Here is a 13,051-nt window from a genome sequence, read left to right on the forward strand (position 1 = left end):
ACCACAAAACCAGTCGTAAGGATAAATTGTTTGATGTTAATGCTGCGTTTCAGGCAGACCGTGAATCACGACTTCAAAACCACGACTCTGAACTGGGAGTACGCGTTCCAGGCAGCCTGTAACCCTTGTTTTTCCAACCTTCTACCCGTGAAAGTGCACTGGAACGGCAGTCAAACCCGTGAACTCGTACTAGATCTCTGTACTCCCAGTTCAAAGTCGTGATTTACGGGTTATAGGTTGCCTGGAATGCAGCATACGATTTAGACATCATCCAAAAGCGAAATAAATCAGCTATTAATTTATGTACAGTTGTTAAGATAGGACAATATTTAGCCGAGATGCAACGATTTGAAAATCTGGAACATGAGAGTGCCAAAAAATCGAGAAAATTTCATTTAAAGGTGAAAGGTCAAATGTACTAAATATTTACATAGAACATGATCTTACATAATATACTAATGATATTTGGCATGAAAGAAAAATCGATAATTTTGACCCATGTTATGACAACCCAGTCTCACAAAATTACGTACCTATAGTCAAGTAAATTTTTTATTCTTATTCGTGATACTGTCGCGAATTTCTGTTTTTGTGTCATTGTCAAGTATTTGTTACTCAACTGTTTTGTTCTATTTTCTTACCATTGTCACTTCGGTTTAGGGTCAGTTTTATATAAAAAGACATCCTTACCAAAATCCAACTCTAACGCCAGGCAACAGACGTTTAAAAATCAGAAAATATAAAAAATAAATCAGAAAAAATAGTATAAACCAATACTTAAAGTGACATACTAATGCAAACACCAAATCTAATCCTAAACCAAAGTGAAAATGTTTTGAAAATAGGAAAAAGCAGTTGAGTAACCACTACTTCACAATGACACAAACAGAAATTCGTGATACGATCACAAAAAACGCAGAAATTCGTGACCGTCTCACAAAAAATAATCAAAAATTGTGTGACAGGTACAGGGGGCCCAATTATAGCATTTAAACATGGAAAAAGTCAGATTTTCATGATATGTCCCATTTAAAGGTGCAGTGTGTAAATTTTAGCGGTATCTAGTGGTGAAGTTGCGAATTGCAACCTATGGTTCAGTTCACTGCTCACCCCTCGCTTTTGAAACGCATAGAGAAGCTACGGTAGCCGCCACCAGACAAACATGTCACCTTCGGAGACAACTTAATAAAAAAGGTTGTCCATTAAGGACTTCTGTAGAAACATGGTGGCACAAAATGGCGACTTCCATTGTAAGGGGACCCTCAGTATGTAGATCAAAACGTCTCATTCTAAGGTAATAAAAACATAACGGTTCATTATGAAAGGTCTTTATACACCCCTGATAATATAGTTTTGTATATTATTATGCAATTCTGTCAAGAGATCGTTCTAAAAATTACATACTGCACCTTTAAGAAAATTTTTTTTTTCTCAACCCATTGGCTTTTTTGCTTGTTTATGCACAAATTCACTTAAATTCAGTTTAGGGTTAGATTTACAAAAAATTACATCCTTACCCAAACCCAACTCTAACCCTAACGCCAGGCAACAATTGTTTAAAAATCAGAAAATATAAAAAATAAATCAGAAAAAATTGTAAATATGCAAACACCAAATCTAACCCTAAACCGAAGCGACAATGGTTTGAAAATAGGAAAAAGCAGTTGAGTAACCAATACGTGACAATGAAACACAAACAGAAATTCGTGATACGATCACGAAAAAACGCGGAAATTCGTGGCAGTATCACGAAGAAAAAAATTTAAAATTTGCGTGACAATAGGTACGTAATTTCGAGAGACTGGGTAAGTTATGTATTTTTTGTTGCTTTTTCTACAAATGTACCCAACATCTAAATAAATTTTAAACATCTTTTTTAATCCTAACAGGGGGGCACTCGGCTTCCAACAGGGGGGCACGCAATAGCAACAATAACTTGCAAAAACAAGACATTAAAACAACAAATACAGCAAGCACACACTCATACAACTAGTACAGACTGTCAGCTCAATTCCCGTATAAAGTGCAAAAGACCACAAACTATGCGCAAAACTATTGAACTTCGACCGCGGCGTGAGCGCAAGCTGAGCTCCGCTGCGCTCGCGCTTGGCTCGACGCAACAACAAACCGCCCTCGCGAGGCGCAAGCCATTGAAATGAATGCGTTTCATAGCGCAGCACACACCGCGTCCTAGCTTTAAAAAAGCCGCTTTACCATAATCACGTCGTATTGCTGTTAACGGTCTATAGCCACACTTCACATTTAAGCTTACGTAATTTAAAACAACGCTAACTTACCTTTAAAATAGCTGAAGACGGCGTGTAAGAACATTAAACTTCCTTAAAACAGTGTCCTGTAGATTTGTAAATTCCACCTCGACCTCTAATCTCTGAGTTTACACGCATAGCCAGTCTGTGTTTGCATGAAGATGAAGCAGGCGGTGCTGGTTCGTTCTAAATGTTCTAATATCCATATTTTACACGATCCATAAAATGCCGCGAAAAAACACGTTGCTAGTATCAAGTCACAAATATGCTAAAGACGTAAGACGGGTGAGACACGGCAATACATCCAATCAGAGAAACTGGTCTATTTTAATTAAAGAAAACATATATCAACTATATTTTCCTCATTTGATTACATTACAAGTCATGAAACATTCAATGTTTAATTTATTTTAATTATTCTTGATATATATTAAAGTAATAAAAAACTTTGTAGGGGGGGCACAACAACCTGTTCGGGGGGGCACTGCCCGCAAATGCCCCCCCTTGACGCCGGCCCTGCGTAGAAGCTGGTATGGTGTTTAAAAGAAAATAAAAAAAGAAAGATACCCAACGTCTTACCCATGGTCCAAGGTCACAAATGAGTCAAAACATGTCCACAAGACATTATAGACGGTTTCAGCAGTAACAACATAAGCAAGCGGCTGTCGCGGTCCACGCGTAACTTCCGGTAAACTTCGCTAATAATAAATAACAACAAAGTTTTTTAAAAGTAGTTTATTTATATAACAAGCAAAAAACAACACATAGATTAGCTAGGAAACCAAAACATTTGTTATTTTCGACGAGGCATTTGTTTAAGAGATCAGTTTAGCAACTAGTCAGACCATAAAATAAACGAAACCGGAAGGAAAGTTCGGATCCAGACGTGTATCACGTGCGTCCGATGAAACCGTCTATAGGGATTTTTAAACCTGTATGAGTTTCATTGTTCTGTTGAACACATAAGAAGATATTTGCTAAATGACGTTAAGCACACAGTTGATGGCACCCATTGAGATCTGTTTATCCTACTATGGAAATGAATAGGTACCGTTAACTGTGTGCTTACCATCATTTAGCAAAAATCATAATTTTTCTGTGCATACAAAAGTGTGCATATCATACTTTTTCTGCAGTTTGCTGTGTCATACGTTTGTATTTTATTCCTAACATGTTGTCTCTGAACACCCTGTGCTCAGATGATCTCCGTTTTAGTGGACAAACTGATTCGGACTCAGATCGTGGATTGCGCGGCTGTGGCCAACTGGATTTTCTCTTCTGATATGGCGCACGATTTCACCAGGTAAACACATTCACATTAAAACGATAACACATAAACGATGGCGCTTTTCCATTGCATAGTACCTCACGATTTGGTTTGGGTCAGTTTAATTTTGTGAGCTTTTCCACTGGGTGCAGTACGTAGTACAGATACCACCTCGGTCAGGGTTCCAAGCGACCCGAGCTGATACCAAAACGTGACGCGAAAACACTTGTAGATCACTGATTGGTCCGAGAGAATCTCGGGTAAACATATTATCATCTGTGCATTACTGTAAGTTCCCAAACTCTGTTTTAGCGATGAAAAACATCCACAGGTTGAGAATCAGGAACACCATCATTTTTATTCCAAACTTGCAGTTCGCATATATGCTTAAATGCAACTTAAATGAGGCTCAGCGAAGTGCGTCGACCGATGCCACCGGTGTTTGTACAGAAACTGTCACGTGAGACAGGGGGCTATTTTTGGTGGTCAATTTTAATTTTGTGGCGGACTGAGAAATAAATAAATGTATGGGAATGTACAAAGACGCTCTCACTTGTATGATGTCACAGCAGAAGGCAGCGCAAATATAACGACACGCCTATAATCCCTCCCACTCCGAAGCTTTTCCCACTCAATGGAAAAGCTAACCAAGCCAAGGTGAGGTGAGGTGAGCTGAACCAAACCATAGGGTACTATGCGATGGAAAAGCGCCATTAGCAGTGCCGGTGGGATGATGACTCCAGCTGTATTGAGTTTTGTTTGTCGACCCCTGCAGGTTTTACGTGTGGGAGATTCTTCACTCGACCATTCGGAAGATGAACAAACACGTGCAGAAGATCCAGAAAGAGTTAGACGAGGCGAAGGAAAAGCTGGAAAAGCAACAAAACAAAAAGGTAGCGATCACAAAATTCCCATTCATGTCGATGGCAGGTGCTGGATGACTAAATGATGATTGATGCTGAGTGTTGAGTCTCTCTCTTTCTAGCAGCGGGACAGTGGCGATGAAGAGGACATGGAGAAGAACAGTGAGGATGAGGAAGGTCAGTTAGAAGAGCAGATCGAGAAGCTTCAGGAGAAAGTAGAGTCGGCTCAGAGCGAACAGAAGAACCTCTTCCTTGTTATTTTCCAGGTGCGTTTGCGCTATTTCTCATATGACTGACATGGTGGTTTGTTTAATTAGGGGTCAAGCCCAGAATGGGCGAAGACCCCTATTGTATCTGTTAGTTTTTAGGGGTCAAGCCCAGAATGGGCGAAGACCCCTATTGTATCTGTTAGTTTTCTTTTTCTTCCTCCGCCATTGCGGTCTATGGCAGCCCATAGCAGCGTACATAGGAAAGTTATGAAATTTTGCACGCTTATAAAGGACTGCCCAAAAAGTCTCCACAGCAAATTTGAAGTCTGTATCTCTAACCCGCTAGCGCCACCAACAGTCCAAATTTGCACTTATGTATTTGCTTATAACTTCTGACCCGTAAGTCCTAAACACTAAATTCTTTGTTTCCTCTGATTCCTTGGCTCAAGACGATTCGATTGGACCCTATGACGTCATTTTCCGTCATGAAAAATGTTCCGCCATTTTGATTTATTTATAAAACCTACTTTTGCGAACTTGTCCTAGAGCTTTTGCCCAATTGCCACGAAAAACGGTATGTAGCATCTAGAGACACTCAGGGCAAAAAGTTATTAAAATAATTTTAATAATCTAATCCGTTGTCGTATAGCGCGTCAACGAATTTTACGTAGAGTGCAAAAAACAGATTTTAGGCTGTATCTTTGCCAAACTTAGGCCTATTGACACGACACTTGGTACATGAGATGCCAGTCAGGAACTTAGGGTGCATGCACAGTTTCGTTGCAGCGCCACCTAGTGGCCAGACGAATGTTTTATACACCTTTAACTTTGGCTGCGATCAACGTATTTTGACAGGACTTGATTTTTAGGAGTCCTGAGTAGTCGCCAAGTCCAACGATACCAAACATGCCAGATTTCGCCTTACGGTTAACCCTGCGCAGCAAAACAGCACGCAAATATCTCCGCGAGCGTTATTCCGATGGACTCGAAAACACCATAGGAAGAACATAACTTTACCTTCTGAACAAAAAGTTCTATTGGGCGTTATATTAAAATTTCCATCAGAAATGGCCGAAAAATGCAAAAAACGAAAAATGACCTTTAAATTTTGTATTTTTTACACATAAATGGTTATAACTTCGCGACAAAAATAGATTTTTTCACCAGATTTGATACGCTGATGTATGAGCACAGTCTGAGGCCACACAAAAAAAAATTGTATGCCTGCACCACTAGGTGGCCCTATAATTGAACAAAATCTTTCATATCAAGCAAGCCCTATGGTCATACAACTATTTTATAGCTAAACTAAAGTGTATAGTCATGAAACTAGCTAGATGTAACGCAGTCATGACTTAAGGTTGCATGCACAGTTTTGTCATAGCGCCACCTAGTGGTTTTGAGATAGAAAATGGCTATTTTTGCCTAAAACTACTGTAACAACACATCTAAAACCATAAGTCTTCATGGATTATTCCTTGATTATTCCTCCATAGCTTGAAGTATAATCATTGGTGGTTGCCAATTCAATCCCTAGCAACCAATGAGAATACCTTACAACCGTTATATTTCTGTATCAGAACATCGTAGAGATCGTAGGTGGTCTCTTTTGACTCATTTAACTTGCTGTAACATGATGTGACCTACGTTTTAGCACTGCAAACACCACTCACATGTCCTTCAGGGCTCTAATGTTCCATGATTGTCAATAACAGAAGGACGATCACAGTAGACAAGAACACCGATTATTTTTGTTGGTTACATTGCCGTTTTTTATCCGTTATCATTAGGTTTACCTAGGTTCTTTAATCTGCTTATCCAAACTCAATTTTACATCCTTCTGTGCCCTTTCCGGCTTGACCCCGGTATTGCTGCTTGCAGCTATATTTTATTTTTGTAGTGGTGTCATCCCAAAAATCTTCAAACGACGTGCCGCTGCTAGCGGTGGGAAAAGTCTTTTATACAGCTAGTTCCTGTTTGTCAAAAGAGAATAAACATTCTTTTCATGCATCTGTCTTTCTGTCTTTGTGTTACATTATTATATTTGAGCGCACGCACAAAGTGCCTAGAGCTCAGAGAGCACAAAAGAGCTGTTTTTATTTCTCTCTCTCTCTCCATCAGCGCTTCATTATGTTACTGACAGAACACCTGGTTCGCTGCGAGACCGGCAGCATCGACATCAACACCACCTGGTACAAGAACTGCATCGAGAGGCTGCAGCAGATCTTCCTCATGGTACCCCTCATCCTCACGACTGTGTTGTCTTAACATGTGTTGTTGTCCCATTGTAGCTCACTGTTTATGTCTTTTTTACAGCATCATGTGATCATCCAGCAGTACATGGGCACCCTGGAGAACTTGCTTTTTACAGCCGAGCTTGATCATCACATCCTGGCTGTGTACCAGCAGTTCTGTGCTCTGCAACTATGAAGACCCACAATGCATCACTTCATCAACCAACCTGCCTGTTTATGGTTTACGTATCATTTCAAGGTTAGCTGCATCCACCGGGAATCTTCAAGATGATGGTTTTCTCTGTTGTAGTGGTATTGAAATTCGTCAGACCCTTTTTAGGGCACATATGTATGTGTTGTTTTTATTTTTTTCCTTTTTTAAACTTCGTGTCATTGGCCATTGCTTGTGAAAAGTGTCAGTCCTTTGAAACGCCCAGTGTTTAGGAAATGATAATGGAGGGCTGTGTTTTACTCCAGCACCCTTGATATAAAATTACTGGATTTTTATGCGTTTTACGTCATTTTGATGGAGAAATGACTCGATTAAATTGCGATACAATGTTGTGAGCCTGTATTACGGATGGTGTGCCTCTGTAGAGAACATTGAGCCCTTAAGTTTTGGATGATGAATGTCTTCCTCTTTTTTTTTTTTTATAAAAAAATACAACAAAAAATATCTGTTTGTGTCTATTGTTTTCGAACACCTCGCATTATTGCACATAATTTCGACTGCAAAATGCTTAAAAAGTTTACTAAAGCACATATCCAGGGTTCCCACGGGTCCTTGAAATCCTTGAAAATTTGTGAATTTGGGGGAAAAAATTACCTGGGAAGTTTTTGAAAATATACATACATGGATACAGGTCATTGAAAGTGCTTGAATCTATTTTATGCAAAAAAATCCATATTATTCCTTGTGTAGTGTAGGATAATATCATAAAATTTCTAGACTTTTTAAGCACACGTGCTAAACTGTTTGCTTTAAACGCTTATACCTTCTGTATGCGAATGTTAATTCATACCAAAATGCTTTTTTCCATAGTTTGACAAATAAAAACGTCTCTGTTTACGTATGCAACTGTTGTTCCCTGAGAAGGGAACGAGACGATGCGTATCCCTTGCCATACCTTGCCGTACAGACTGGTACCAAAGAGGACTTATTAGCACCTCAAAACTACATATTGGTACCATGTTAGTACCCTTTAAAAGGGTACTGCCCCAGTAACGGGTAAGGTACATACAGTACTGTGCAAAAGGCTACCATGCCACTATTAGATTAGCTGTTTTTTGCAATGATATGATCATATATAATTATTTCTCAGTCTCTTAATTAGAAAACCACCAGAAAACAGTAATTTTGTATGTAGTATTAAAAACAGTATATAAAGTATAAGTGTCAAGTATTTAGGGTAAACTCCCCTTTCACTTGAACAATAGCAGGCAACTGCAGGATCTCTTAAACATGAATAAAATTAAAAGTACTAATCGAATGACTTTAGGTCTCCTCCATGTGTTTAGTGCCAAGAGAGGTCACATTAAATACTGCCTGAAGACGACATTTAGTTCTGAAAAATGTTTTTAATTTTGTGTACATATTTTCTGTTTGTATCTTAATAAAAAGAGTGACAAATAAATATGGATGGAAATTAAAACTTTGCTAAAACCACAGAGCTGGTGGTGGTGGCCTAAAACTTTTGCACAGTATTTCGACCATTTTATTTAACTGTGTGTGATGTAAACAAAAAGTGTATATTATTGTCTTAATCTTCTTTAATTCCTTATGGCCAGTGTTTGAGCATTTGCATGTAAATACATCTACAAAGCAGTTCATAAAATAAGCCATAATATTTTTAACACATTAAAATGAAAGTACACTGATTTACATTTATTGCATACATTGGTTAAAATTGCCCATAATTACTTTTTCTTAATCTCAAGTTAGTGCACATTAGTGCACCATCATATTTTATTGCACAAACACAAAATGGAGTTAAAAGATCCTGAGTTCATTTGAGAATGTTTCAAAGAATTGAAGCAAGTAAATCTGACTTTTCAACAAATATGACCATGGACCACAAAAACAGTCATAAGGGCAATTGAGAATTATACATAATCTAAAATCTGAATAAATAATATTCCCATTGATGTATTGTTTGTTAGGATAGGACAATATGTGGCTGAGATACAACTATTTAAAAATCTATAATCTGTAGGTTGCCAAAAAAGCTAAATATTGGTAAAATCGCCTTTAGAGTTGTCCAAATGAAGTCCTTAGCAACACATATTACTCATGATACATACATTTTTAATATGTTTAATGTAGGAAATGTACAAAATTTACAAAACTTTCCTTAATATCCTAATAATTTTTGGCATAAAAAAATTTGATAATTTTGACTGTATTGTTGGCTATTACTGTCACAAATATACCTGTGCTATTTATATGACTAGTTTTGTGGTCCAGGGTCATAAATTGGTTAACATGTTGGTTAATGTGATTAGCAAAAAGTACCCCCTTAAAAGAAAATAAAACTAACACGATAATATTTCATATAGAATCGAATTCTAATTTATATGTGATGCTTTAAAATACAACAACTTAAGACTTTATTCAGTATAAATTCGATGTACTATTGAACCGAACTTTATATTTTTGTTTCATAAAATCAGCAGTATTATAAATAAAACTTACATTTAAATAACAGCAGGGTTCCCACGCGTCCTGGAAAACCTGGAAAATGAAAGACCAATTTTCCAGTACTGGAAAACACATAAAAAATGGGGGGAAACATAAAATGTCCTGGAAACGCTTGCGTTGTCCTGGAAAATTATTTTCCCTCCTGGTAGGATGAACGCAAACGGGTTAAAAATGTTATGCATGAATGTCTGTTTTGACCTGCCTTTAACGTGTAATATTAAGCTGGAGCGCTTTCTTCCTTCATTTCCGCATGTAGCCAGGGTTTAAATTGGTTTTTGTTTTGTGGGGGGGCTCTGCGGGGTGGGGTACTTCAAGGGTTAACATGTTTAATACTGATGATAGCAAAGCCACTGGTGTGTTACAATGACATTCTGGACCTCTGATAGGATTTGATAAGTTTCAGCTTTAAATCTGTGCCAGAGGTTGACCACAAATATTTTATAAAGAGCGTCTGAATTTTAAATGATGCAAATCTATGAGTTTGACACCCTATATCCATTTGTTGCACATGTCATTATGCACAACTGATCAAACTTTAAAGGAAGTTAAAAGAATCAACCTCCTTGAATAATTCTAGGCATAAGATAGGCTAAAAAGACTCAAATAAAAAGAAAAGGTGCAACACACAGTACTGTATCATCAACATGTCTTATAAATTAGCCATAGAGATTCCCTATGCTGGTCAGCAGCTAAAACAATCATATAGTTAGGTTTGATTTGTGTAATCAAAATACATTATTTTATTAAACTATAAAAGTTATATCCAGTGTCATCCTTAACATAATGTAATTAGATGAGTGACATACATACTTTAATCCTTTACACGTTTCTAGTCTTATGAAGTTTTCTCGACGTGGGCACCATTCTTACCTCTCTCTCTCTCTGTCTCTCATTCTCTCTCTCTCTCTCTATTTCTCTCTCTCTCTCTCTCTCGTCAAATGATCCTGTGTGAGAGCGCGTTCTTGAAGTTCTGAGTTTTTTCGCTTAAGTTGCATAACTTGCGCGAAGACGCATTTAAAGGGCGCCCAATTCGCGTCATTGCCATCGCCCCGTGCGAGGACGCGCCTGGTTGCGTCTTTGCATTGACTTTGTATGTAATCTGCTCGCGCAAATCGTTGAACTTGCGTTGGTGAGTATGCCCCATAATGAATGAAAACGCATTATTCCCTTCGCGTCAGTGCACGCGCACCAGCGCAGCGAGTACACACGCACAAGCGCAGCGGGTACACTGGCACAAGCAGAGCGCGACCTTCAGCCTATGTGCCGGAGCTTAGCCCCGGACGGCCCGGGCCCAATTTAAACCCTGCATGTAGCCAGTACACCGCCCCACGTGACACATACCTGCCAATGTACGCGTTTGCGTAGCAAGTGCGCAATTTGACGACATAGTACGCTGGTAGGACTTGCCCCTCTAAACTACGGACATGTGAGTTCTGTGGCAAATATGCACGTGCGGTACTCCTGTCTGACAACACGATTCAGCAGCGTGGTGAAGCAGTTTCAGCTAATCATTGTAGAAAAGCAGAGAATAACAAGTCTACTGAACCTACAACGTAACATTCCCGTCCCTCTCCTCCTCCCCTCTGCCTCAGCACCGCTCTACTCAATGGCACTGCTCTGCCTCACTCTCTGTACCCCATTCCCCATTTGCTGCAGTTGGGCTTAAAAAGGTAGTGTGTGTGTGTGTGTGTGTGTGTGTGTGTACGTGTGTGTGTACGTGTGTGTGTACGTGTGTGTGTACGTGTACGTGTGTGTGTACCTGCCAGCTTTTGGTACCGTTACACGTAAGGATTCACTGTGAAAGCATTCGAGTCGAAGTCTAAGTGAAAAAATAATGTGTTGTGTACAGTAAGTATAATATATAAAATATAGGGGTGTGACGAGATCTCGTGCGATTAAATATGTATCGCGAAATTAATTATGTCACGAGATTTCTCGGGGAGGTCAAATGCTGGCCGTTTCTTATACAAAATGCTGCATCCAGAGGTTGCATTTGTAGACTGCATACGTCATAAATTAAATGCATTATATTCTGTCTTTTACTGCGTTTGCTTTTTAAATCTTGCTCAATAATAACAGTGACTGTATCATTTCTACTGTAAAGAATTGGACAAATATTAAAGATTTAAATGGATTTAAACGTTGTTTGGCTAAAAGCATCCATTTAAAATTAAAGTAACTGAAGTGGGTCATTTACCGCCCCCTGTAGGCATTTGTTATAGTGTTTTTTAGGCTATATAAATGTGTTTACTAGTTTTGATACTTTATTTGGACGAATTATTATTGCATTGTCATTATTATGTAATGTTAAAGGTTATTATTTTATTACCAAAAATATCAAATTACTTCATTATCAATTAGCAAAATAATTGTTAGGGACAGTCCTAGATTAGTTAAAACATTTCAAAATAATGTGATTTCAGTTTCCCATTCATTTATTTTATCATCGAGAATTTCTTAAAAATAAAATAAAAATCTCGTCTCGTTCTCGTGAACCCAATCTCGTGTCTCGTCTCGTGGATTAAGTGCCTCGTCACACCCCTAATAGAATATGAAAGATATGAAAATGCTAAGGTATGAAAAGTAGGCCTAATTTCAGTAATCATTCAATATAAGTAGTTTTAGACTTTCAAATTTCTGTTGTCCTTTATAGGCAGGAGTTAGTGACGATGTCAGGAAGACAGAGCAAATTCAAAACTGAGTGGAAGGAAAACCCCCAGTTCAGGGAATGGCTAGAAAAAGTGTCTATGAATAAAATGAATAAACATTTTAAGCAATCTGGTTAAATGTACAAAATATAAGGTACAATTGTAGAAAATAGCAAAGCTTCTCCAAAGCTTGGGATATATGATATACTTCAGATCCATTTCATACACCAGTAGGCTAAATGGATTTTGCATTTAAACACATTTAGCTTTACAAAAGGTCTATCCATTTCAGCAATATAATTGACAAAACAGTTACAAAGATAGGATAAATCGAAATAATTTAGAGTCAAAAACACATAACTCATCAGTTTATGCTATACCAGATGCGTAATGTGCCTTGGTGCGAGCAGAAGCAATTAATTTAGAAGTCCGATAATAGTTAATAATTTCTAACGTTAGTGACTGATTGCGAATACAGCTTGACTGTGAGAGTTTGGATTTTTAAACTGATATCAGCAATGATGATATGATACTATCACTACTACCCAGCCTAAGTTGTGATAACCTCGACTCACACTGTAGCAGCTGAAAATGTCCTGGAAACGTCCTGGAAAATCTTTTCAAGAAAAGAGTGGGAACCCTGAACAGGTAACAAAACCACAATCAATTGTCATTTTTAAAAGCAAGAAAGATACTATTTATAAAAGGCATACAACAAGTTGGACTTGGTTAAAAGTTTGTACCTTTTGGTGTAAATGCTCTGGTATAAAACATTATGTAGGGGAGAGCGGGCACAAAGTAACGCTTTTTGGATTTGGCTTCATAATGCAAAAAATATTTAAGTTAGATTAACAATTTTTTAAAC

At 38.1% G+C, this 13,051-nt stretch overlaps 1 protein-coding gene across 1 annotated transcript in view; it reads left to right on the plus strand.

The window, feature by feature from the left end:
* The window catches only part of LOC129421736 (nuclear cap-binding protein subunit 1), a 23,576-nt gene extending 16,088 nt beyond the window's left edge, over positions 1–7,488 (plus strand). The window contains exons 19-23 of the mRNA XM_073854499.1: positions 3,462–3,570; positions 4,310–4,427; positions 4,520–4,663; positions 6,728–6,841; positions 6,923–7,488. Of these exons, the coding sequence (XP_073710600.1) occupies positions 3,462–3,570; positions 4,310–4,427; positions 4,520–4,663; positions 6,728–6,841; positions 6,923–7,036 (599 nt within the window). The 3' untranslated portion in view covers positions 7,037–7,488. The remainder of the gene's footprint in view (positions 1–3,461; positions 3,571–4,309; positions 4,428–4,519; positions 4,664–6,727; positions 6,842–6,922) is intronic.
* The last annotated feature ends 5,563 nt before the right edge of the window (positions 7,489–13,051 follow it).

The sequence above is a fragment of the Misgurnus anguillicaudatus genome, chromosome 16 (assembly GCF_027580225.2).
Source record: "Misgurnus anguillicaudatus chromosome 16, ASM2758022v2, whole genome shotgun sequence".
Classification (NCBI taxonomy): domain Eukaryota; kingdom Metazoa; phylum Chordata; class Actinopteri; order Cypriniformes; family Cobitidae; genus Misgurnus; species Misgurnus anguillicaudatus.